The sequence below is a fragment of the Plectrocnemia conspersa genome, unplaced genomic scaffold, assembly GCF_051122295.1.
Source record: "Plectrocnemia conspersa isolate PC_06_02 unplaced genomic scaffold, ASM5112229v1 ptg000009l, whole genome shotgun sequence".
Taxonomy (NCBI): domain Eukaryota; kingdom Metazoa; phylum Arthropoda; class Insecta; order Trichoptera; family Polycentropodidae; genus Plectrocnemia; species Plectrocnemia conspersa.
The window spans coordinates 7,790,701-7,814,530 of record NW_028277173.1 but is presented as its reverse complement, the minus strand read 5'-3'; the positions used below and the strand labels follow the sequence as shown (position 1 = coordinate 7,814,530).

At 29.7% G+C, this 23,830-nt stretch overlaps 2 protein-coding genes across 3 annotated transcripts in view; one reads left to right on the top strand and one right to left on the bottom strand.

Annotated features, from left to right (window-relative positions):
- The first annotated feature begins 478 nt into the window (after window positions 1-478).
- On the top strand, window positions 479-3,712 carry LOC148231789 (uncharacterized). The gene is made up of 2 exons (XM_088192166.1): window positions 479-558; window positions 2,848-3,712. The coding sequence occupies exons 1-2, from the start codon at window positions 504-506 to the stop codon at window positions 3,516-3,518; spliced, it is 726 nt and encodes a 241-aa protein (XP_088048292.1). The 5' UTR covers window positions 479-503; the 3' UTR covers window positions 3,519-3,712.
- Window positions 3,713-6,497: 2,785 nt separating this feature from the next.
- Window positions 6,498-23,830, bottom strand: part of Oatp74D (Organic anion transporting polypeptide 74D) — a 95,421-nt gene continuing 78,088 nt past the window's right edge. For both annotated transcript variants that reach the window (XM_088192165.1, XM_088192164.1), the window contains exons 4-11: window positions 11,307-11,450; window positions 11,080-11,244; window positions 10,157-10,282; window positions 9,926-10,083; window positions 9,730-9,854; window positions 7,967-8,151; window positions 7,708-7,884; window positions 6,498-6,807 (exon numbers count right to left, since the gene is read on the bottom strand). In XM_088192165.1, coding sequence (XP_088048291.1) covers window positions 6,602-6,807; window positions 7,708-7,884; window positions 7,967-8,151; window positions 9,730-9,854; window positions 9,926-10,083; window positions 10,157-10,282; window positions 11,080-11,244; window positions 11,307-11,450 — 1,286 coding nt within the window. In that variant the 3' untranslated portion in view covers window positions 6,498-6,601. The remainder of the gene's footprint in view (window positions 6,808-7,707; window positions 7,885-7,966; window positions 8,152-9,729; window positions 9,855-9,925; window positions 10,084-10,156; window positions 10,283-11,079; window positions 11,245-11,306; window positions 11,451-23,830) is intronic.

Below are 23,830 nucleotides of genomic sequence, written 5' to 3'. Positions count from 1 at the left end.
AAAAAGCTAAATCATGTTAGCTCAAGTCACGGTTTTCCATATCGCGTGTTCTAAAACAAGTAAACATCCAACGTTAAAAAAACACGTATCCATCATAAGATCCACGATTTTCAACCCTACGTTGGCAACGTATAATCAAGATACCATTATATTTGACCGAGAGCATCCACGCCTATTTTTGTATACCACCAAAGGCAAATTTCCATTATGTGTTTTTTGCATCCAATTTCCACTCTGCACGTTAGATTCGGAGGGATCCGAATACCTTTTTAATAATTGTTTTATACAACATCTCGGGACCGGTTTCCTAGAGCAGAAAAACAGTTCGAAGAGAAGAAGAAAAAAACATCCGAGCTGGCTGATACTAGCCGGCCGGAAGATTACGGAAAAAATGCCAAGAGATCAAACAGGTTTCGCGGGGAAGTTTAGCGTTTGCCGGTGTTTGGATATAAATTCGCTGTCGGATGCTGTGATACCCAGTCTCGTCGAGTTTATCTGGCGAGATGAACAAACTAGCGATCTTCTTCGTTCTGTTGCCACTGGTGGCGTGCCTTGGAGGTGATATAGATATTATATTTATTCATACATATATTTTGCCCTTATCTCTGCACCTCTTAAAATTTCATCTGAAATTAAAAAGAGAAAATTCGAATAGTAAAATAGTTAGTAATTAACAATTTCTCATTATTTATTCTTAATATACAAAAAAAACATTAGTTCAAATTATACTTATGATTTCTGTATAAGAGTAAAGATTATTGTAAGATTATTATAAAATTACACATATTATTACATTAATTATTTATTTCCTATAGTATTTGATGATTATAATACATTTTATAAATTAATAATTTTATATAAAAGCAAGGAATATGATTCTCTAAATAAAGTTAAGTAATTGTATACATATATATAATATATAACATGTTATTACAAATTAAACGTATAATTATTGTAGTATTTCAAACTTAATCTTTCATAAAATAACAGTTTTCTTCTGCAAAGTCATATAAAAATATATATATATCATACAAAAATGTAAAAAGGTGTCAATATATAATAAAGCCAAGGTAATTTAGTCGTTATTATTTTATTGTAACTCCTTCATATGTTTTCAATCTTACCAATGGTTAAAAAATTATCTTTGTAGAACTCTCCAGCACACATAATATTATTAATTAATTTCAATGATTAAAATTTATTGCTAGTTTTATACTAAAAACAATAAGGGTGCAATTTTCTTAGAAATCAGGACTTTTTGCTAAAACAATGTGATAGTTAAAAAGTGTATGACGAACGTATTCGATTAACGCGATCCAATGAAATGCTTCTGAACAAAGTATAGTATGATCTTATGGCGTTTAACCCTTATATTGCCAAAGTCCGATATATCGACTTTTTCAGTTTTGGCGAGAATTTTATTATTTAAAAAAAAATAATAAGAAAGAATCATAGTATTTTTCTTAAGAGTACAATTTATTAGTAATATTATGTTATACAACTTTATTCGAATAGTAATCGCAAAAGTCTCGGCAGCCAAAGTCATAAAGTCCATAATAAGCTTTAGACATGGTTTTGGTGTTGTCTTATTACTATCCTCTTATATATTTATTATCAGTGTCATTGACAATAAAGTATCTTATAACAACTTTTTCCATAAAATTTTGAAAAACTCGATAGCAACTCCATTTCTTACATATGTTTGAAGTAAATCTACACTAATTGAATAATATTTTATAGCAATTATCTTGATTTTTAAGCTAATTTTTTGTCCTTGCAACCTTTCATTATTAAATTGCATACCATAAAACAGAGTGTACAATAATAACATTCGCTTGAAAAAATATTTTTTGCTTGTTTGTAATATATAAATAAACACAACATACCAATGCTGTAAATCAGTGACTGAAAGACATGGGTTCGAATCCCATACGGACCCTAGTGTTTTTAATTTTTATCGTTTCGTTATCGAAATTAAGTATTATTATTATAATCATAATTCTGATCAATTATTACAGATTAACTTTTTATAGATTTTATAGATCAAAATAAATAGTGCTAAGTCGTGCATAGTGACATCTTTTGATTGTAAGATGTGATAATAGTTTATAATTCATAAACTTAGATTTCAGTCTGGCGGCTTACTATTTGCTTATTGAGTTTACCCCGTTGTAACGCATTAGGCTAACCCCTGTCATGTTGCTTATAAATCAAGCAAAGATTTGATTTTTTGCAGAATTTTTTTAATATGATATAAGGGTTTCTTGTAATTTACAAGAAATATTTTTTTAAACAGCTGCGGTAGCAACTAATTTAATTTTTTAAACAAACTTTATTTTTTAAATCACAACACTTGAAATTGCAATAATAAATAATATATGTGACTATAATAATAGTTTATAATTAATTTATATGAATATTTGGAGCTATGTCTCTACTTACTTATAATTGTTATTTATATTTACCCCGTTGTAACGCATTGGGCTAACGTATGTCACAATGCAATGAAAGATTTACTATATATGATTCATTGAGCGTCTTCACTACAGTTTTACATTTTTTTTCAATTGAAAAAATTTGAAAATATCAACAATTACACGATTTTGATGCTTTTGACGTGATTTTTTGACTTCTGAGAAGGCAAAAAAATCACGTCTTTTGATCTCTTATTTGGAAGTGGGTACATTTAGTTAAGCAGCTGAGAGATTTTATTTGTTACGGCAGTGAAGATATCTCATATTATATTTTATTAGCATCTCTTCTATTTTTATAATCATTTTTTAGTGTTATGATTATTTTTTAGAATATTTTAGCGATGATTTTAATGTGTGCTTATTTACTTTTCAGGTGATGATTTTATAAGAAAAACAAGAGGTAATTATGGAGGTGGAGGTGGCGGAGGCGGCGGAGGTGGATTTGGAGGTGGATTTGGAGGAGGTGGCGGAGGAGGCCATGGCGGTCAAAAGCCCATAGGAGGCGGATTTGGGGGAGGAAGTGGATTCGGAGGAGGAAGCCACGGAGGTGCTAGCCATGGAGGAGGAGGAGGAGGCAAGCCAATAGGGGAAGGAGGATTTGGAGGCTTTGGCGGTGGCCAGCAGGGAGGATTTGGAGGCGGCCAACATGGAGGATTTGGTGGTGGCGGGCTAGGAGGACTTGGAGGCAGTCAACATGGAGGATTCCAAGGCGGCGGTGGTGGTAGCCACGGAGGAGGAGGTAGCCACGGAGGCGGTGGTAGCCACGGAGGCGGTGGTGGCTTCCCTGGAGGCGGTATTCATGGAGGCGGAGGCGGAGGTGGTTTCCCTGGTGGCAGTATCCATGGAGGCGGAGGTGGAGGTGGCTTCCCAGGTGGCAGCATTCATGGAGGAGGAGGTGGTGGACACGGAGGTGGTGCTCACGGAGGTGGTGCCCATGGAGGCGGAGGTGGCGGACACCATGGAGGCAGCGGGGGTCACTACGGAGGTGGTGGATTCTCTCATGCTAAAGCTTCAGCTAGTGCAACAAGTTTTGGACAAGCGTAAAAAATATATATAAGAAAACTTCAAAAGAAAAAAAAAACATATTTCCAGATTTGATTTTTAAATTGAAAAAGAACTACACCGAACCAAAACGGAATATCACTACTAGCAAGAGAAAATGTGATGTCAATATAAGCATGTGATATTAATTTAAAAAATATATTAAAATAAGCTTTGAAATAAATAATGAAATAAAACCGTATTGTATATTTATTTTAATAATGAATTTTTCTTTGAAAGTATAGTAAAATATTTAGTAGCGTTATAGAATTCAAAGGTGAGGAATGAATAAAAAAATCATTAAAAAAATTACATATATATAATTAGTTATATATATTTTTACATACAAAATTTAATAAACATTAAAGTATAACTAAATTACCAGAGGAGCAAACCATGTTGAAATGCAACCAATAGATACATGTCGTTGTATAATTACAATCTTAATTCACATATCACATCTTAATATGGTTTGCCTCACTGATTAATACATTGGCACTGTATTTTTAAATATGAGATTCAATATATACATATTTACTTTGTAGTAAGCATAGTGCCATGGCGAAGAATTGATGACTTTTGTGAGAGAAATAGGAATGCCGAGTAACAGAACAATATACACATATCTTTTTATGTAAACACACAATTTGATAAGTAAGTCGGTATTTAAAAAAAGAACATTTAGCTGTCGACTGAGATCACTCACAGCTAATTCATATATGGAATATATTTTAAATCATAACAATCTAAATAATTTAAATAAAATTTATATCACTATATAAATCAATGTTAAAGAAGTTAAAAGGATTTAAAAATCGCTATATTGCACAATGATTGCACAAAATAATCCATTACATGAGTTAAAATATTAATATAGCAAATTTGATTATCGTGTATATTTTTTTTAATAAAGTATATAAAAATTGTATATATATAAAATACGTATTAAATTTCAGTCGTACATGTTTCGTTGTAAACATTAAAATAAAAATTCACATCAAAGAGCAAATCTCATCCTTAATAATTTTTCACATATACATATTATAATATATACATATATATTTAAAACAATAAAAAATAAAAAGTTTCAAGTTTACATATTAATAAAATTATATTTAGTCTTCGTAAAAACTAAACCCTTAACAAATGTATCTTACTAAATAATTAAAACTAAATATATCACATTTACACATGCGTCTAATCAACATAAAAACATAACAGCAATCGTCGACACAATGATAAATATTTATTTAATTACTATTAAATTATTAATGTGTAGAAAAAATCAACAATCGTTCAGAGCTATGTCGGAGCAACGTTAAAAATTGCATTAGGAACATTTCACTATTATACAGGGTGACATCTCTCATCAATTTGAGACGTTTCAACAAAAAATGGCAGTTTGATTGTAACGCAAGATAAAATCTATTGTATCAATATTGTATTCAAATATGTGCAAAATTACTTAACGTGCATTCATAATCTACAATATCACATCGTTCAATACTGACAAAACATTACGTTGCTTTCGAAAGACATACAGAATGGGACAACAGATACGTTATTTAATAAGTATTTATGCCGTCCAGTAGAATAATTTTAAATATATATATTGGATACTGGAAGACATGTTAAGATTGAAAATGCAACATGTCAAAATATTTAGTCCACTCTCAAGCACCATTATGAAATTTTAAGGCTCTTCATATATTTTCAGTTAACATATACACATTTTTTCCTAAATTAATTGATTATTTTTACACAAAATTGATTAGGTCGTTTATATACGTCGATTCAGATTGATAAAAAATGGTGTAAACTTTTTTATTGCACCCATACAATTTTAGTAAATTTAAAACCAAAATTTTATATAACAAATTATCAGTCATTGATATTATTGTCGTAATGTTCAAACATTGACAGCATAATGTATTTAATAATAAAAAAAACATTGTTAACAATAAACATATTAATAACTTAACTTATATACATATATTATAACAAACGCCAATAGAATGACATCAGGCTTTAAAACAACATCGTCCAAAAAGTATTGAAAGCAAATCATTAGACTAGTGATTTGTATATTTAAACATATTAAATAGCGATATATTAATTTAGTTAAAATATTTTCACATTGTTTATATTAATGCATTTATAATGTATATATTTATCTAAATATTATTGCACACAAAAAAGGGGAAATAAGCTCGTGTATACTTCTAAGTCTATTATATGTTTTACTACACAATTAATATTTTATATATACTAATAAATAGTATATATATGTATATATTTTAAAAATGATCTAAATTAAAATTTATGTTTATAAGAAAAATATTCAATTTATATTTAAATATACACATACGTATTTTTGTCATCGGTAAAGATCATTTACATTGCATTGCACTATTTTCTCCCAATTTTATCGATAAAAGTAAAATTTATTTAATAACATATTTAATATTTCGATTAATTCATCAATTAATACATCATAAGAATTGATATTTCATCTAAATTATTCCATAAACAGTACAATTATTTATATAAGCATAAATTTAACAAGAACAGTTTATAAAATTTAATAAATTCATAATAAAAAATATAAAATTAAAAGTTAATTCATACGATTAAAAAAAAAAGATAACTATAAATCGATCAATATACTCAATGCAAAAATTGTTTCTATACCATAAAAATAAAGTGTAAATATACACGCTACCTTACGAAATTATGGCATTTGTTCAAAATTACTTAACAATGTTAGCATGTAAAAAAGCACGCAAATAAATCGCACTAATATTTATTTTCTAGCCCCCCGATATTAATTCTACATCAATATTTTATAAATTGTACAAAAATATTATAAATTAAAATATAATATAATATACACTATTCGACCGATTAATTTCCATGACCCTTTTTATTTCACGTCAGTCGGGTTGGTAACACTGTCACATATACAAAAATAATAATCGTCGATTGTGTGTGTATACATATACAATAATTTAATATTCAACTTAAAAATTACCGATTTTGTATATATATGTATGTAACATTCATGTAACAATTAATGACTTTTCATGCTATACGTTAGTATCATTCGATGGTGTTGTTAGCGGGGTTGTCGATAAATCTTGAGGTAGGGTAATTGCTTTAGGAATGCATTCGACTGATTTCGATGATACCACATCGGACGTATCACCTTCCGGATTTATATCTATTCGACTAGCTTTATACCAAACGACGAGATCCATCAAAAAGGCAAGTCCCATTATTCCGGCCGTGGTACCTGAAAAAAAATATTATCTGATTTAAATACATCATAGTTGTATTATTCATTTTTAACTGGAAATTATTGACTGATTAGGGCAAGTCAATTATAAAACTTAAGAATTGAAAATACAATTATATTGTCCTGTAAATTGGCAGTAGCCATTAAAATTCATTATTGAATGAAAGTTTAGTTAGGTGATGCATGTCTGTTATTCCAAGAAATGTACGAGTGGATTAGAAAGTTTCGAAACAAGATCTGCAGCAGATTCTTTTCAAGGAATAGCAGTTTAAGGCATAATGAAAAAAACCACTGGGTATAACTCAACCTCATTTTTGTAGATAAGTCATGGACCAGCACACCACATCGTCCAAGGTGTTCAGCAGTTCCATAAAGTAGCACATCAGCTGACTTTAGAATAGAAAAAATGAAGTTTTGATGCAGAATAAAAGAGGTTTAGGTCCAAAGAAGAGGTAACACAGGCGGTGTACAATTGACCGTGTACTCTGTCAAAAGATTATTTTTCTAAAAGTTTCCATGCAATTTTTAAGCGCTGCATTGAATGCCATGTAGTATACAGCTAAGTAGATAAATTGAGTTCTTTTGTGTCTTTTTCGTACAATAATTTTTCGTTTGAATCTAATTATAATTAAGATTTCCAATACTACAGCATTCCAGTTAATTTTTTCAATACCGGTATTTTGGTACACATAATTAAACATATTTTCTTTTCAAGAATAACAAATTTACGATATGCTTTTATATAACTTTAGAAGAAAGAACGCATATATTTGAAAATTCTACGTAGGAACCAGTTTGCATGGTTGACGAGCTGGCCGCTCAAATTGCGAGCCATTTGAATTGTCACAAGTTCAGAGTTCACACAAGATCAAAAAATATATAAAAACATAAACATACCTAAGAAGAACTGTCTGAAAACATTCGTGTTATACAAGAAACACGCCCCTTTGGAACCACACACAGAATCCCACAGTAGACACGCTGAATCCACAACGACACCAAATATAATCGGACATGGCACATTGCCGAACAATCCTATTGCAAATTGTATTATACCCATCGCCATTGCTTTATCTAAAATTATAAAATTCATTCAAGTTTATTAGGTAAGCAACTTTAAAATATGTACATAACAAAGAATATTATTGATGCAAACCTTTAGGATCAGTACACCGCATTATCAGTAATATCGATCCCACTTCTCCAGTGGCGTGAGTGAACATGATGAACGAAAAAATGCATATAAACAGGATAAAGTTGTTGCAGTTTCCTTTGCAGTAACCACCTTTGGCTTCAGAAAATCTTTGTGGTTTAGAATTACTACCTAACACAGGAGTTTCCCTAAAAAAGAAAATATATATTTACTGTTATTACAATATCATAACATAGATTAAATTCAGTACTAATAATAAAATAACATAGGATAGTTAAAAGAAGAACAAAGATTTGTAAACAAAGTAACATTATCCAATGACTAAAACTTTATTTTAATTTTAATAACTAGCTTTATAACTATCGGTTAGATGGAAAATCAACATTAAGAATCAATAATTAGAATAAATACGAAATACACTAACACCTCATTAGTTCAGTCGCTTAATTTTCAACAGCGAATACAGAGTTATTCTGACTGCCATATTTAATCATATAATCAAAAATATTTCAGAAAGTACAAAGATATAATAAATAAAAAATAATTTTAAGACCTGCAGATAAAATGTTAATAAAATAATAATAGTACTATATAACCCAATTAGTTAAATTATATATTAGAAAACGACTATTTAAGACAATATTAGTGTGATATACATATGTATGTAAATAAATCAAAATAATTTTATTTTCTGTTGATAAACTGTGATTCTGTACTTTTTAAATGTACACTTGATTCCGCTTAATTGGACCACTGGTTTATCAGGACAGTCGGTTATTTTGACCAAATCCCAAGTAACAGACACAACACCAAGTAACATTAATTTACTTCAGTTATCTAAGACACCATTCCGTTTAATTAGGACAATAAATTTTAATAATGAAGATGTTTTACAAGCTCCAATTGTTAATAATCCGGAATTTTTGACAATAGATGACAATTTAGCATGTTACAATGAAAGTGAAAACGATGACAATTATGATGAATATACCAGGAATGCTCGTGTGACTAACCAGGATGCAAAAAAGTGTATCACTGAATTACAGTGGTATTTTATGCAAGTAGACAATAACGGGAGTCTAATACTCGCATTTGTCCATCCCTTGAATTTGGCCAGAAAAATTCATGTCATTTAATTTAATATTATGAATATTAACGAAATAGAAATATTAAAAAAATCTTTAATTCTAAACCAGAAATTTCGGGTTATCTTTCAAAGAAAATCTAAAAAAAGTTTTGAACCTATCCTAAAAATATTTTTTTAAATGTCAGTGAAATCATATTGGAATACATTTTCACCACTAGATATATATTATTACCAGTAAAAATATAATTTATCTGGCAGGTGCTAGTAAAATCATATGATTTCAACTTTTCCGTATGTAGTAGTATATATATTTACATACTTATCATTAATTATTAACATGCGTTCTATAAATGTAAGTGTGAATGAGTATTTTTCAGTAAAGTTAAATTTTCACTAATGAAGTCCAAATACATTTTCACCAGTAGACATTATTTCTACTAGCGAAAATATAATTTAACTGATAGGCGCTAGTGAAATTATATACTGCTATACAAGTCTATGAAACTCAATTTGACAGTTGCAAAACGTCCATTTGCTGTTCAAACCCAAAGCTAACCTAACGAAAGCTCTAAAACTAATTATAGTTTTATAACTTTTATTTGGTCTAAAATACAAACTAAACCAACTCATCTCTCCGTAATGTGTTGATAATGATTTTAAACTTAAATTAATATCTTACCATTGCGACGTAAAGTTGATCATAGGTTGTTTAATACAATCACAGTCCAGATACATCACTTGGTCATTAACAAGAGTAACATTATGGCACCCGGCGTGACAAGCCGAAAAGTATGTTTTGCCATCCTGCAATAGTAATCAATATATAGTTTTTAATTTATAACATAATCAATCTATTGAAATAAAAATATACAAACATTTCCACATATTATCGAAAATTTATCCTTACTGCATGTGCACTCGGACGGACATGTGGGTGTAGTTAATAAGTGCGGAGTAGAATCCAAATATGCTAATTTATCTAGATCGACCAAATCGTCCATTGGACACCCGACAAATATTAAGATAAGCATACCTAAAATGCAATCAATTTAGTACTCGTTTGCGATTATTTTCATAGCGCTTCTTTGATTTGGTGTTGAACGTACCGACTGAGTAAGCCAAAGCTGTGAATGCTATCCATCCGGCGACGAAGCGAGCAGTCGGCACGAGTTTCAAAATGACGGCTCCGCTCAGCAGAATACCAACGCCCATTACCAAAATACCACCGATACCTAAAAATGATAAATAATAAGCATTAATCAATAAAACAAATTTAGATTGAGTGTATAAATCAACATATAAAATTAAACCATTAAAAACGATATACTGTAACATTGAAATCATCATTGTCTAAATCTAAAATTCATATTTTTAACTAGTTAAATAAAAAGGTAGTGTTAAGAAAGCAATAATATTTATTTTACTGTTTTGATTATGATGTTAGACTAATAATCTTTCCAAGAGGTAAAATAGCTGTAATAAAGTTCTCTATACAGTTTTTTAGTAAATGGGAAAACAATGGCATATAACAGAATAGAACTAAAGATTATTATATCTTCATCTATACTATAAATTTTATAGATTGTCGTTGGGTTTGTCTGTCTCATTAAAAATTTTAATAGAATATTTTTCTGTGAAATTCTAGAATATTATCTGGATAGGTATTTACTTACGAAATTAACTAACAGTAACTAAAATAAAAAGATTTAAAAACAAATAATACTTGTGCTAATCTAAAATGAGAAATGATGCCAGTTGTAGCACTTTCATTTTACTTAATTGATGATAATGGACGAAGAAAAAGCTACAAAGTGAATGCAAAATAAGCACTTATATGGTAAAAACACTGGCCTCTGATTAATTGCTTTTCTTTTAATGTGATCAATATACAATTTTTAAAATATAAAATTTGTCTGATTATTTAAAGATTAATCTTATAGATTTTGCTTTAACATAATGTAAAATTGAAAAATAAATTCTAAAACATTTACATTATTCAAGACTAGTGATAAAATATAATACCATTTACCAGATATCAAATTGGCATCATGAGTTGTAAGACGAAACTGTGACTCCAAATATTTAGGTAAAAAGGTATATAGTCCGGCAACAGGCAGAAGATGCAAAACCATGCTCGCCGTTCTGAACATGAGAATGTCGTTGCTCAGCTGCTTTTTCAACGTTTTCGGGAAATCTGGAACGTAAAATGTATTTTTAAAGCAAAATGAATGACCTGTTACAATTATAAAAGCTTACCTTTTAATTGAGGCGGAGTAGGAGCCGGTGTCGGAGCTCTGGATTTTTTAGCGGCCCGAGCCGCAGAGGATCCTGGCAGCTGACGAGGAAAGCAAAACATTGCCAGACCCATCACGAACAGTAGAACGGAAACAAGAACCATACCTGAAACAAGTACAAGATTTATTTAAAAAATGTACGTACAAAATCAGTTACAAGTCACAAAAAACAGCGTCTTAGCGGCATGGTTTAAAAGAATATTAAGCAATGGACCAGTGATGTATCAGTCAAAATCAATACAGCACATAATAAAAGAGTATTTTAATAAGAAATAAAGATATACACAGATTTAATACTGGAAAAAAGACAATTTACGGATAGTTAGGTATAAGAAAATGAGTACGGCCATGGGAATATTGTACGGAGGTGTGAATTTGTATAATAATATTCCTAAGACAATCCGCAAAAATAAAAATGTAGCGGGTTTCCTCAATGGAATAAAGAAACACATTCGTACATTAAATGCAGTGAACAAGTATGTCAAACTTTCTGCGCTTTGTCAAACATTTCTCTAATTAAAAATCTAAAAATAAAGAATTGTTACATAATTCATTCTAAAATGAAAGCTATGAATATCTACAACATCAAAAGAGTTGTTAGAACTTCTCAATAATCCATGGTTGAATAACATATGTTTTACAAAGCAACATTAGATACGTATATATAACTTTAGATATGTATTTATATTTCTAATTATTCCACTGATTACAAAGCTAAAAATAAAACTTGAGAAAACAACAAACAATGATACAAAAGATGAAGTATAAGAAGTAAAGAAAAATCATAGTAGATCTGATATTAAAAATATTTCTGATTTCATCCATCAGCTGTTTTATATTCACTATTTGCTAACAAATATTCTAATATTTTAACTTAACCTTCCTAATCTTCTTAATCTCAAAATCTGATAATAATAGTAATATATAAAGATATACCAATAAAATGAACGCGAATATAGTATTATATCTACTATTATTTTATTATTTCTGAGGTTTCTGTACTCGAAAGTTAACCTTTTAAAAAAAAGTGAAGCATTAACTTACAATATCCTAGTGTCTATTAAACAAACTTTATGTTTCAGATAAACAAGCAGCTCTATAATTATTTTAAGTAGTAGTGACCCACTTTTAAGAATCCAAATATGTATGTATGTATATCGTTCAATATTTTTATAAAACAAGGCTTAAAATCAGCTGATCGTAATTTGACAATTTGTCACAACCATGTGACAAATTCGACAGAGAAAATGACAGCTCCAGTGTCAGATTTTTTTGACTATTGCAATGCAATTTCTTATAATAATGTTCTATTACTCAATTAAGGTTGGTAAAATATGTTAGACTTAATAAAATAGGGACAGGGTCACATACTACAACGCTTTTTGATTTTTATTATCATATTCATAAGCATGTAGTACAGGTTCAACTGTGTAAACAAACGATTGCGTCGCATACAGAATCTCTACATATTTGTTCAGCCGACGCAACTCATGACGCCTTCCAAAAAAATGTATTGTTTCAAGAATTAGCGCGCTACATTTTCTAAAACAAAAAAGAGAAGCGTACATTTGCAAAACGGTAAATCCGACGTTGTCAAACATTTACGTTTACGATTCGCGAATTTTCGGTTAAATCTAACAACACACGAAAATCGCAGTTCGTTAATCCTTGGCATATGCCAGAAATAAAGAGTGCAACGCATTATCTTCATTAACAAGTCGAGGCACAACCGGTTTAGTCATTCACCAGCTTCCACATGCTCACGAATGTCGTTCGTGTGTGGTCGTGCATTTTTACTGCTCGTTTTATGAATGAGACGAAGAGCGATTGATTCTACCAGATTCTACTGAAAAAGAACGACTGCGAGCAGTTAAATCACTGCTGAAATCGGATCGTGTCCGAATTCTTTTTCTTCTCAAAGCTGAGATGCAATGATGTGCAAAAAGTAAATGGAGACACTCTTTTTTGAGAAGATTTATAAGAGGTGCATACGAAACAATGAACCGCCATTGTACTGTCATTCGAGTTTGTTCTTGATTCAGAACATAATACACCTGTTGATTAAGACGCCATTTTTTCATCTTTCCACTCGTGGGAGGTAAAATAAATATATTTCTGTTTGCAAATGTGGGTTTATCTTTGAACTATTTGCCAAATATACACACTTGACGTTGATTTGATGGGACTTGATTTTAAGAAGAAAAAAAATCAATCGAAAATGCGCATTGTGAAAATATAATATATGCAATGCTACTCTTATTTAAAATATCAACAAGAGTACAATAAAAGTGATATAAATTAACCAGTATTTCCTTAAATTTATTACTCATGTGTTTTTTCCATAGTACATAGATAAATTTCAATTGCATGAAATTATTGTTTATTTTTTTAAATTTATCCAATCAAACATGACTAGTGCGATTGTTGTATTTTTTAAAATAAGACAGTATATAATTATATATACACATACATTATTTGAATTCCGGGATTCATCGCAATGAGAACTCACGGTTCGATATTTCGACAGTAATACTCCTGCCATAGTCTGAAATTTAGTAACCATGAAGTATCACGACTAACGTAACTACTTGTGTCAATGATGTTCTAAAATAAATAAAACAATGTCATCATTATTTACTTATTTAACTCCATTGAATTTATGACACATATAAATACACAATTTTATTTATTTTTGCATTGTATTTTAGCAAAATCAACAAAGCACACCTCAAATCTAGGATATGTTTATAAACCATATTGAGTTGTATTTAAATTGTATTGACGGTAAATATTATATTTATAGAGAAACTTTATAATTAATTGGTGAATAAAATTTTATGGTTCAACGTAATTAAATTTGTATAAATAATGATTATTATTCGGTTACAATGACTCATTTCAGCTGTGCGACAAATTTAATCGTATAATCTTTACATAATTAAAATAAAATACAATGTAACAATACATTTCACTTCAACTATGAGACCGATCGGTGCTTTGCGTGCTTTCGTGCAAAAAGTCATTATGCATATTCCTTTCGACGAGTGTTTAAACGATCAAGATTGCGCATTTTTAGTTGAGCGTGATTTTCTCTCTTCAACCCTCTTTGGCAAATGTATATTTTTACACGATTTTCGTGTCATTATATAAATTGCATACCAAGAAATACACACAGAAGATATTTATACAAAATAAATATTCAACATCTTGCTATTTTTAATTTAAAAAAACATAGCTCTTTAATAAGTCGACTAATAATCAGTAGGTTCTAACATATTATTAATGAGGCAAATTTAATATATTCATTAAATGCCACACAAAAATAGCTCATTGAAAAGCAAACTCGAGCTCTGACATACGAGCCGCAACGAACAAGAATAAAGGATGAAATCGCGAGAGAGATCGAAAGCCGAAAGAAGTATTGGATATATAATCGAAAAGAACCATGGTTCTAAAATATTACAGAGAAAAGATTAAGATCACGCAAATCCGCCGTCATATTGTATAAGCATATGATTTTATTCAGCTCACTTGAAAAACGTTGCCATATATAAAATTACAACTGTAGATTTGAACCATGCTCAATAATGAATATCGCTTTCTTGGTGTATGTATGAGTACTTGATTTCGTGCCTCGAATACTCATGTACTGCGCCTCTTAGATTGTGTAACACGCCATATTTGCAAATATATGTACACAAAGTTGTGTGTAAGTAAAACATAAGCCGGATTCGTATCTAGTTGATGTGTATCTAATTCTAATGGCAAAAATGGGAAATGGCTATATTTTCACCCTCACTTTCATATGCGTCATGTAGAAATAAAATTATTAACCCTCTGTATTCCAAAGTTTTTTAATAAGTGTTGCCCAAAGTCAAAGCCATTTTAAATGAATATATTAAATTAAATAATTTCATTTCATTTAATAAATTTTATTTTGGCAAAATTAACTATGCATTTAAATTATATATTTTTAATATAAATAAAAAAAATATTTATTTATTACTATATTTCTAATTTTATAATTAGAATTTTTTATTGAAGTTTAATTTAATTAAGTTGATAATAATTCAAGAAATGTACAGTTTTTGATTTATAAGAAATGTTTTATTACTTTCTTCTTTTATTAAATTATATAAAGATATTTATATAATAAATGAAATTTTTAAAAAAAAAATATTTAATATTCTTGTTTATTTTATTTATAATATTATTTGTTTTAAGATATTATTTTAAATCACTTGAGAAAAAATATCCAGACGTTATAGACATAGAAGCTGTCAGTAAAAAACAGATGTCCAATACATCTGAGCAAAGCACTTTAATTTATTAATAAGTAAAAAACATTTATTATTTTATCGAATTAGACGAAATTATGATAAAAATCGATTGTGTCCTTATATTGTAAACATTTTTTTGAGCGATATACAAAATCCATAAAAAATAAATAACTATTTTTAACTGAAAGTAAAAAACAGTTAAAATTTATATGTATACATATGATTACACTAAATTGTCTTATATTAAAATTAAAATCAAAATATTAATAATATATATATAAAAATATATATACTTATGTATATATCAAGCATTTTAACTAATAGCTGCAAATTTTTTTTTATTAAATGATAAAATTTTATAAAAAATAATTTGACAAATTTTTTAAAAATTAATTTACTATACTAAATAGCATATTAAAATTATAAAAACTACCATATGTCGTCTACCGTCATCCACCGAAGAATGTTAAACATTTGATCTTTATGCAGGTGTTAAACTAAATTTCTTGGAAGTGGCCTTTGTCATCTCGAGTCAAAGAACTCAGTTCTTCCATCCATAAAAAATAACATTAAAATATAATAATAAAATAAATAATTTTTATTTATATAAACATATTATATTCAGTAGCTTTTATTGTTACTATTTGTTTTTTTAATACATGCAAAGATGTAATGGTATTGAACATAAATTCTTTTAAAGTTCTAAAAACTTCTAAATATCATATTTGTTTTACACTCGATATTACGTATTTTTCACGCCATATGCAAACAAAGATAATTGCCTAAAAATCTACAAATTAATTATTTTACTTAAAAAAATTGTCGGAACCACCTGTCATTTTTGCAACGACTTGCTAAAAGCTTATGGGTAATATTAATTGATTTATTTGTGTTCCTTACACTTTATAATAAAATTGGTCGGTATTAAACAGACGATATTGGCTATCGGAGTAATATTCAAAAATAATTTTATAAGTACTTGCATTAACATCATAGACAAAGGATAGAGTCAGTGCCTAAATATCTTCACCAAACCCTGGATTCACATTTCATACAATAACGACGTTGCCAATTTGACCATTATTAATCACCGTTACGCGGATAATAGCAAATAGTCTGGTTCCGCCCCAAATCGCCCGCATTATTTAAATGATCGAGAACTAAAAGGAACGTTAGACTTCCTACATTTCTGAAGAGTTTATAAGCCATAACACAAGCGTATTAAACGGTATGTTCTAACAGTTTCATAAGTACTTGCATTAAAACAATGGACAAAAGATAAGGTCGGTGCCTAAATGCTTCCACCAAACAAGTATAGAAACCCGGATTCATATTCCATAAAATAACGACGTTGCCGATTTGACCGATTTTTGAATCACCGTTACGCAGATAATAGCAAATAGTCTGGTTCAGTCCTGAATTATCGTTATTGCTTGAATCAAGGACTGGAAGGGACGTCGGACTTTCTAAAATTCTGAATATAGGAGTATTAAAGCACTGCTTACAAAACCACCAATTCGTTTCCGATTTGGAATAAACGAAAATTCAGCCTAAGTTTCACTAGGCGGAGCTTCGCTAAGTCGACCGAGAAATAAAAATCTTTGTACTTATAAAACACATACATTTGCTTTTATAATATATGATAAAATTCAAAATAAAATTGATTCGATTATAGAAAAAAGCTGAAAAGCTACTTTAAATGCAATTCGCGATGGAATAGTACACAACTTATGTGTAATTGAAAGCTCAAGCACTTTTTTTGAATGAGCAATAAAAAAAATAATTGTGCCATAAAATGAATTGTTTGTGCAATACTGTTGGACAGAGTAGGTGCGAGCGAGCGAGCACTGGTCAGAACAGTGAACACCTTATGAATAACTATTTGCAACAAATCCTTTTCCAAAGAAAAAATCTAAGATTTACCGTACCTAAATGCACAAACAATTCATTTCATGGAACAAAGTATTTATTTAAATGCACATACTTCTTAAAATAATTCCCTGTTAAATAGCATCCCTTTTTTATTGTTGTTTTTTAAAGATTCTTCTCAATTGTTCAGCATAATGTACGACGTGAAAGGCGTAAACAAGCAATAAAACAGTGTCCAACCAAACGTTGTACAAACAATACCGAAAAGAAGATAAGTGTTTTATGAACTCGAAAAAAATCACATATGAAATAACCGATGGATTCGCGAAACCGGTTGCGATTTCTAAAATTGGTCAGGTCGAGTCTTTTATGTGAATTGCACAACTTCTTCTTCGTCGCCTGGATGTATTAACTTATTTTTTCGTGGATTATTATATTATCATTGTTGTAGTTGGTGGTATGTTTTGTGTGTATTTTTTTTATTTTACTTAAAACCGGTCTCGCCAAATTTGCCGTTTAAGATTTCGTTTCGCTGCGCTCGGAAAATGCGCTTTAAAATACCAATAGTGTGACGGCGGCTGTTGCAAATTGCGAATCTTAAGATGTAGATATAGTATAAATAGATGGCAAACGCAATGCGGCATCTCGAATATGACATTCAAGTCGAAATAAAAATGTTGAAATGGAAATTATAAGATTTGACAGTCTGCAACATAATAACACATAAATAAAAACTGTTTATTGGTGCGCATGTATTGAGCAATCATGCTTGAATTGTTTTGACGAAAACGACATTTCTCTAATTCCTCTGTGTAATTACTATGAAGTATCTAAAATTCCTTCAGTCTCTCGGTGGCTAATTAAACAATAAAGTCGTACATAAATATGAACTCTACCAACAGGGACAGAAATTGCCCTTTCGCATTCCTCGAATGGAAAAGTTTTGCCATTGTGAGGAAAGGTGAGGAGGAGGAGGACGTCGGCAAAGGGACTAGCCGACGCGTTTCTGAGAATTGGGGTCTTCGGGTTCGATGCCATGACCTGGCGTCAGGTCGCCGCACCTGAGGAGGACAATGATGATGAGGAGGTGGAGAAGGAGGAAGGATCGCCGGAGCGCGCGTGCGAAAATGCATCCATTCATGGACGTGGAAGCTCATCCTTCGGTTGCGTAACGCGAACGTCGGTCATTGTGCATAACAATGAAATGGATATCAAGTAGTACGTGTGTATATATGCAGAAACATTTGACAGAAGTAACTAGCAACATTTTTGGGTTAAATCGACAACATATTAAATAGGTACAGAAGATCTCATACGTATGAAAAACATTTTATTTTAAAAATAACTTGGACCTTTAAAACAACATTATATAGATACCACCAACATTAATCAATATTATAAGCATATGAATGAGTTTCCTACAACAACATATGATTTTTAAATGCCTCTCAAAATGATTTTTTCTTCATTTAATGAATGAGTGAATGAATCTGTGACAACCGTGGATTCTGTGTCTAGACAACCCGAGAATTCTCAACTTTTATGGCATTTCGTGTCCCGGGACTTTAAAAAAAATTAACCACAGACATGATGAAATTAAAGCAAAGCTCTAAAATCGAAAATAAAATAAATAAACAGCTCATTGGTTTAATATATTTTTTACAAAAGCCAATGAAAATTATTTTCGAAGCAGTTCCTAAATATATATATATTTGAATAATGGAAAAGATTTATTAGAACGACTTTTTTGTAACTTAAATAGTAGAAGAAACAACTAATACAAAAACTAGAACATTTCTCCGACAAAATAACTTACTAACGCAAAATTATGCCAACATCAACGGAAAGCGAACGAGTATTTTCAATGCCATGAATATTCTCCACAAAAATTGTGGAGAATAATTTAGTTGGAAGAATCAGGTAACACTGTGTCTAGCCTACAGTTTTTGATGAACAATTTGTTACTTTTTCTATGAAAAGGAGTGACTTTTGTGCATTTCCATATATTTTAAAATGTTGTTTTTAGAATCAGATCAAAAATACGCTTCAGATAAGCAATGAGACTGACTTTGAAACCAAACTAAGAACAAAATCAAATCCAGAAGTACGTCTCGTCTTCATTTCTCAAAGCCATATTTAACCCTTTGACCGCGAATGACACCTATAGAAGTCATCAAGAAAATTGCCAGTATGATTTTTTGTATAATTTAAGATTTAAAAACAGTTTAATTTATTGAAATAATATTTATAAAACTTATGGCAAAAATAGATGCTCCCCCACATATTAGCAAATTTCAAAATGGCGCGCGTGAAAGAGTTAAAATCTGAGCGTTTAGTTTCTTTGATAGTTAATACTGAAGATATATTTTTCAAGAGTTTGTATGAACAAAAATAAAGTAAAATTATTTTGAGTCCTTTACATCGATGAAAAATACACCCCTGCATTATTTCACGTCGCACCGAAACAGATTATTTACATACATAATTATACACATTAAAATTAAAATAAACAATATTGTAACTATTGATGTCACTACCATTTTTATAAAATATGGGTTAAGAACAAGAGTTAAAAAATAACCAATAAAATAATGCTTAGACAAATTAAAATCAAAAGATTTTCCTTAATAATAAAACATTAAAACACATTCATTCGACTCAGAGAGTAGGTAAATGAAATACATATTTGCAAAGTGATATAATAGTGTAATGGTCTGTTTTGCATAAACATTACACAACTAACTTAAATTGAATAAATTTAAATTACACGCTACATTAAATTAAGTGCACTAAAGTTGATGTTAATGGATCGTAATTTAATTTTACTGTAATTTACATATTAGAAAATGTTAATGAATGCAATTATTATACTAATAGAAATAATGCAATATTTGTATTTTACGAAATATATATTTGATTGTGAAATTTATGAAAGAGTTTACTACCCTTCGCAGACTAGTCTGCGTCATATTCCCATAGAACAAGTCTAACAAACCTGAACCTGGTGCAACGGTCAAATATGTATTTATAATATTCACAAAAACGCATTATAATTCTGTTTGCACGTTGCACACGACAGGTGTAAAATTTTTGCAAATCGACATAGTTAGACGGTGACGCGCCTTGGTGACCGAGAGCATCTGCAAGTTATTTAGCGGGCAAAAGTTCACATGGGCATAAATACGCTTATCTGTCGAACGTTCCAAAATAAATAACGATTCGAGGTTAGAATATAAATTTAGCAACAGAAAAAATCGGGGCTAAAAATGTCGTTGGAGGAGCAGTTAAATTTAACTGGCGCAGTTAAAGTTAACTGTCGCATAGCTCGACTGAGCGGCACCCGAGTTTTTGGACGCAAAAAATAAATATGACATAATAAAGCGAAAATATAATTGTTACACGTATCAGTTGCATTTTTTTGTGATTTTTAAAGGTCATAATATACACGAAAATACGTTATCTCAGTGTGGTAATTTTAATTACGCCTCAAAAACATAATGCTATTAACTAAATAATGGTTTATTAATTATATTTTTTATCGTATGTCTCTATGTATGCCATTGATAATATCATGAAATATATCAGTAAATTTCTAAAAATAGTTTTAATTGAAATATATATAATGTAATTTAAAGTTTAATTCTGATAATTTCAAAATGATACCTGACATGTTTTCATTGAGTTTAATTGTTTAAGTACAACAATGAATGCAATACCTCTATTGATTTACTACTTATGGAAAACTTAAATTATTATTTTAAAATACTATCTTTCCTTCTACTGTATTTAACTTGAGTATTCTCGGGTTATTTAAGCGATCGTCAACTTGTGGCGAACGCATTTAATCCATCAGCTATTCGCGTCCTTTATGAAACTATTATTTGTAATCCCTGAATAACCAAATTGAAAAAGTTAAAAAAATGATTTTTAGATTATTATTTTATTAATTTATTTAACTAATATAGATAATTATTTATAGACTAAACGAATGTAAAATTTTAATTATCACATATTTTTTTTACCGTAATTACATTATATTTTTCCATATAAATATATATATGTACAACAATATGATCAGTAATTCTTAGAGTTTTTTCACTTTACATTGTAAAGTCCTGTCGAGAGGGATGGAGAGGATACAACTAGTCTCCAATTCGAGTAATCGAGTACTCGATACTCGAGTATTTTTGTCTATTTTTCAAGTACTTGATAATCGAGTATTTTGAAAATTACTCGATTAATACTCGAAATTGAAAAATTTTGAAATATTTCAGAAACAAAAACGTTAACGTCTTGCTTTTATTTGGCGTTTATGCCCGAAGTCCCGAGTTAGAGCGGTTACTATCAGGTATAATTTTTTCATAGTTCCATAGTTGCATAGTTCCGGTCGTCGGCTATGTTAGTGGGTACGACGGAGAAATTTCTTTTGTGTTTTCTGTTCGACAGTCCCGACTTATCTAATTTATGGCAATGAACAATATGAAATATCAACAAAAAATTTTTTTAGGTTTTATGACTATGCAGTTGTAGCGTAAAGTGTTGTAAATTGTTTATACTGATCCCTCAGTTTAAAATATAAATCAAAACAATTGTGTGTTTTAAAGGCATTTAAAGTAAAGTCAGTTCTTTGCGAACCGTTTAGCTCTAGAGTGAAAAAGATTCACCCAAATACACCTTCGAAGGATATAGATTTAAATTCTTCGCATTAATCAGAAGGAGTAGAATATTGTATATTGTTAAGAAAAAAATCTATTCAAGAAGAATTACAAAATGCTATTTTGTCAATAGTCGAAGGAAATAAGTGAAAAGCAGAGAAGGGAATGAAAGAAGAGAACATAAAAAGAGAGTTCAAAAAATTTTATATCTATAAAAAGCGAACAGATATAAATTAGAAGCCTTATCCAACGCGTTAATGACAATAAGTCCAACATCAACAGCAACGGAAAGGGTTTATTCCATAACGGGAATATTAAAACCAAAGGTTAGCAGTAATATTAAATTCGAGACACTTTTTGCATTATTGTTTTTAAAAAGTATGTTTGTGAAGTTAAAATAATTATAAAAATTACCATACTAAGTATTTTATTTATTTATTTATATGTGCACGAATTTGAATAATAGCTATTTTGGTACATTTGGTAAATACTCGAAAGTACTCGAGTATTTTAAAATTTTAATATTCGATACTCGAGTAGTTGATGGTTCGAGTAATTGGAGACTCTAGATACAACTTTCCGGGGGTCCTTCTCCTTGAGGGGCCCGTCTCATAGCAAGAATATATGTATAAAAAAAGTAAAAACCGATCTCAAATAATGAATCTGAACTAAACTACAGTTGTTTGAGATGTATGTACTGATGTATTTCAGGTATAAGTTCCTTCAGCCCTTTTTATACATACAAGAAATAAAAGGAGCGGAACATTGCCTTCAAAAGCACCCACTTTCACAATAAACATTATTATTCAAAGGGACAGATTGTAGTTTTTTGACGCGGCTCCGTTGGTGTTAAAATTTGTTTGCAAATTATTGTTTTTTTAACATTAAAAAAATATTATTACATTAGAGGAAATATTCAACAAATGTAAACTAGTAGCAGTAAATTTAGGTATTGATCTGAGTTTTCAGATCAAGACCTAATGAAGAAGCAAAGAAATAACGAAAAATCTACCAAAATCAAATGTTTTTATAGATTATTAATCAGTAATTTGACAACTGGATTTAATGCACTAAAATAAATAAATAATATATTTAGTTTCATGTGGTTATTCCTAAAATAAAATTTAGAAAAAAAGTCACGAATCTATCCCGAAAATATTTTTTAAAATGTCATTTCAGTAAAATCATATCGGAATACATTTTCACCAGTAGATATATATTTTTACTAGGGAAAATATAAATTATCTAGCAGGTGCTATTAAAATTGTATGACTTTAACTTTTCTATAAGTAGTAATATATATATTTACATACTTATCATTATATATTTATATCCGATGTATAAATTATATTTTCACTAGTAAAATCCAAATACATTTTCACAAGTAAATATATATATTTCTACCAGCAATAATATAATTTAACTGATATGACTATAGAGCTCAATTTTACATTTGGTAAACGTATATTTGCTGTTCAAACACAAGCCTAACCTAATGAAAATTCTAAAACTAATTATAACTTTTATTAGGTCAAGTCCAAAATACTCATTTCTCAAGGTAAAATAAGCAGAAGAATAAGTATAGACAGATAGCGCATCTCACATATTGCTTCATAGTTTGTTTGCATTTCGATATAACACTATGTTTTAAATATATTATAGCTATCCTTAAAGATATTACT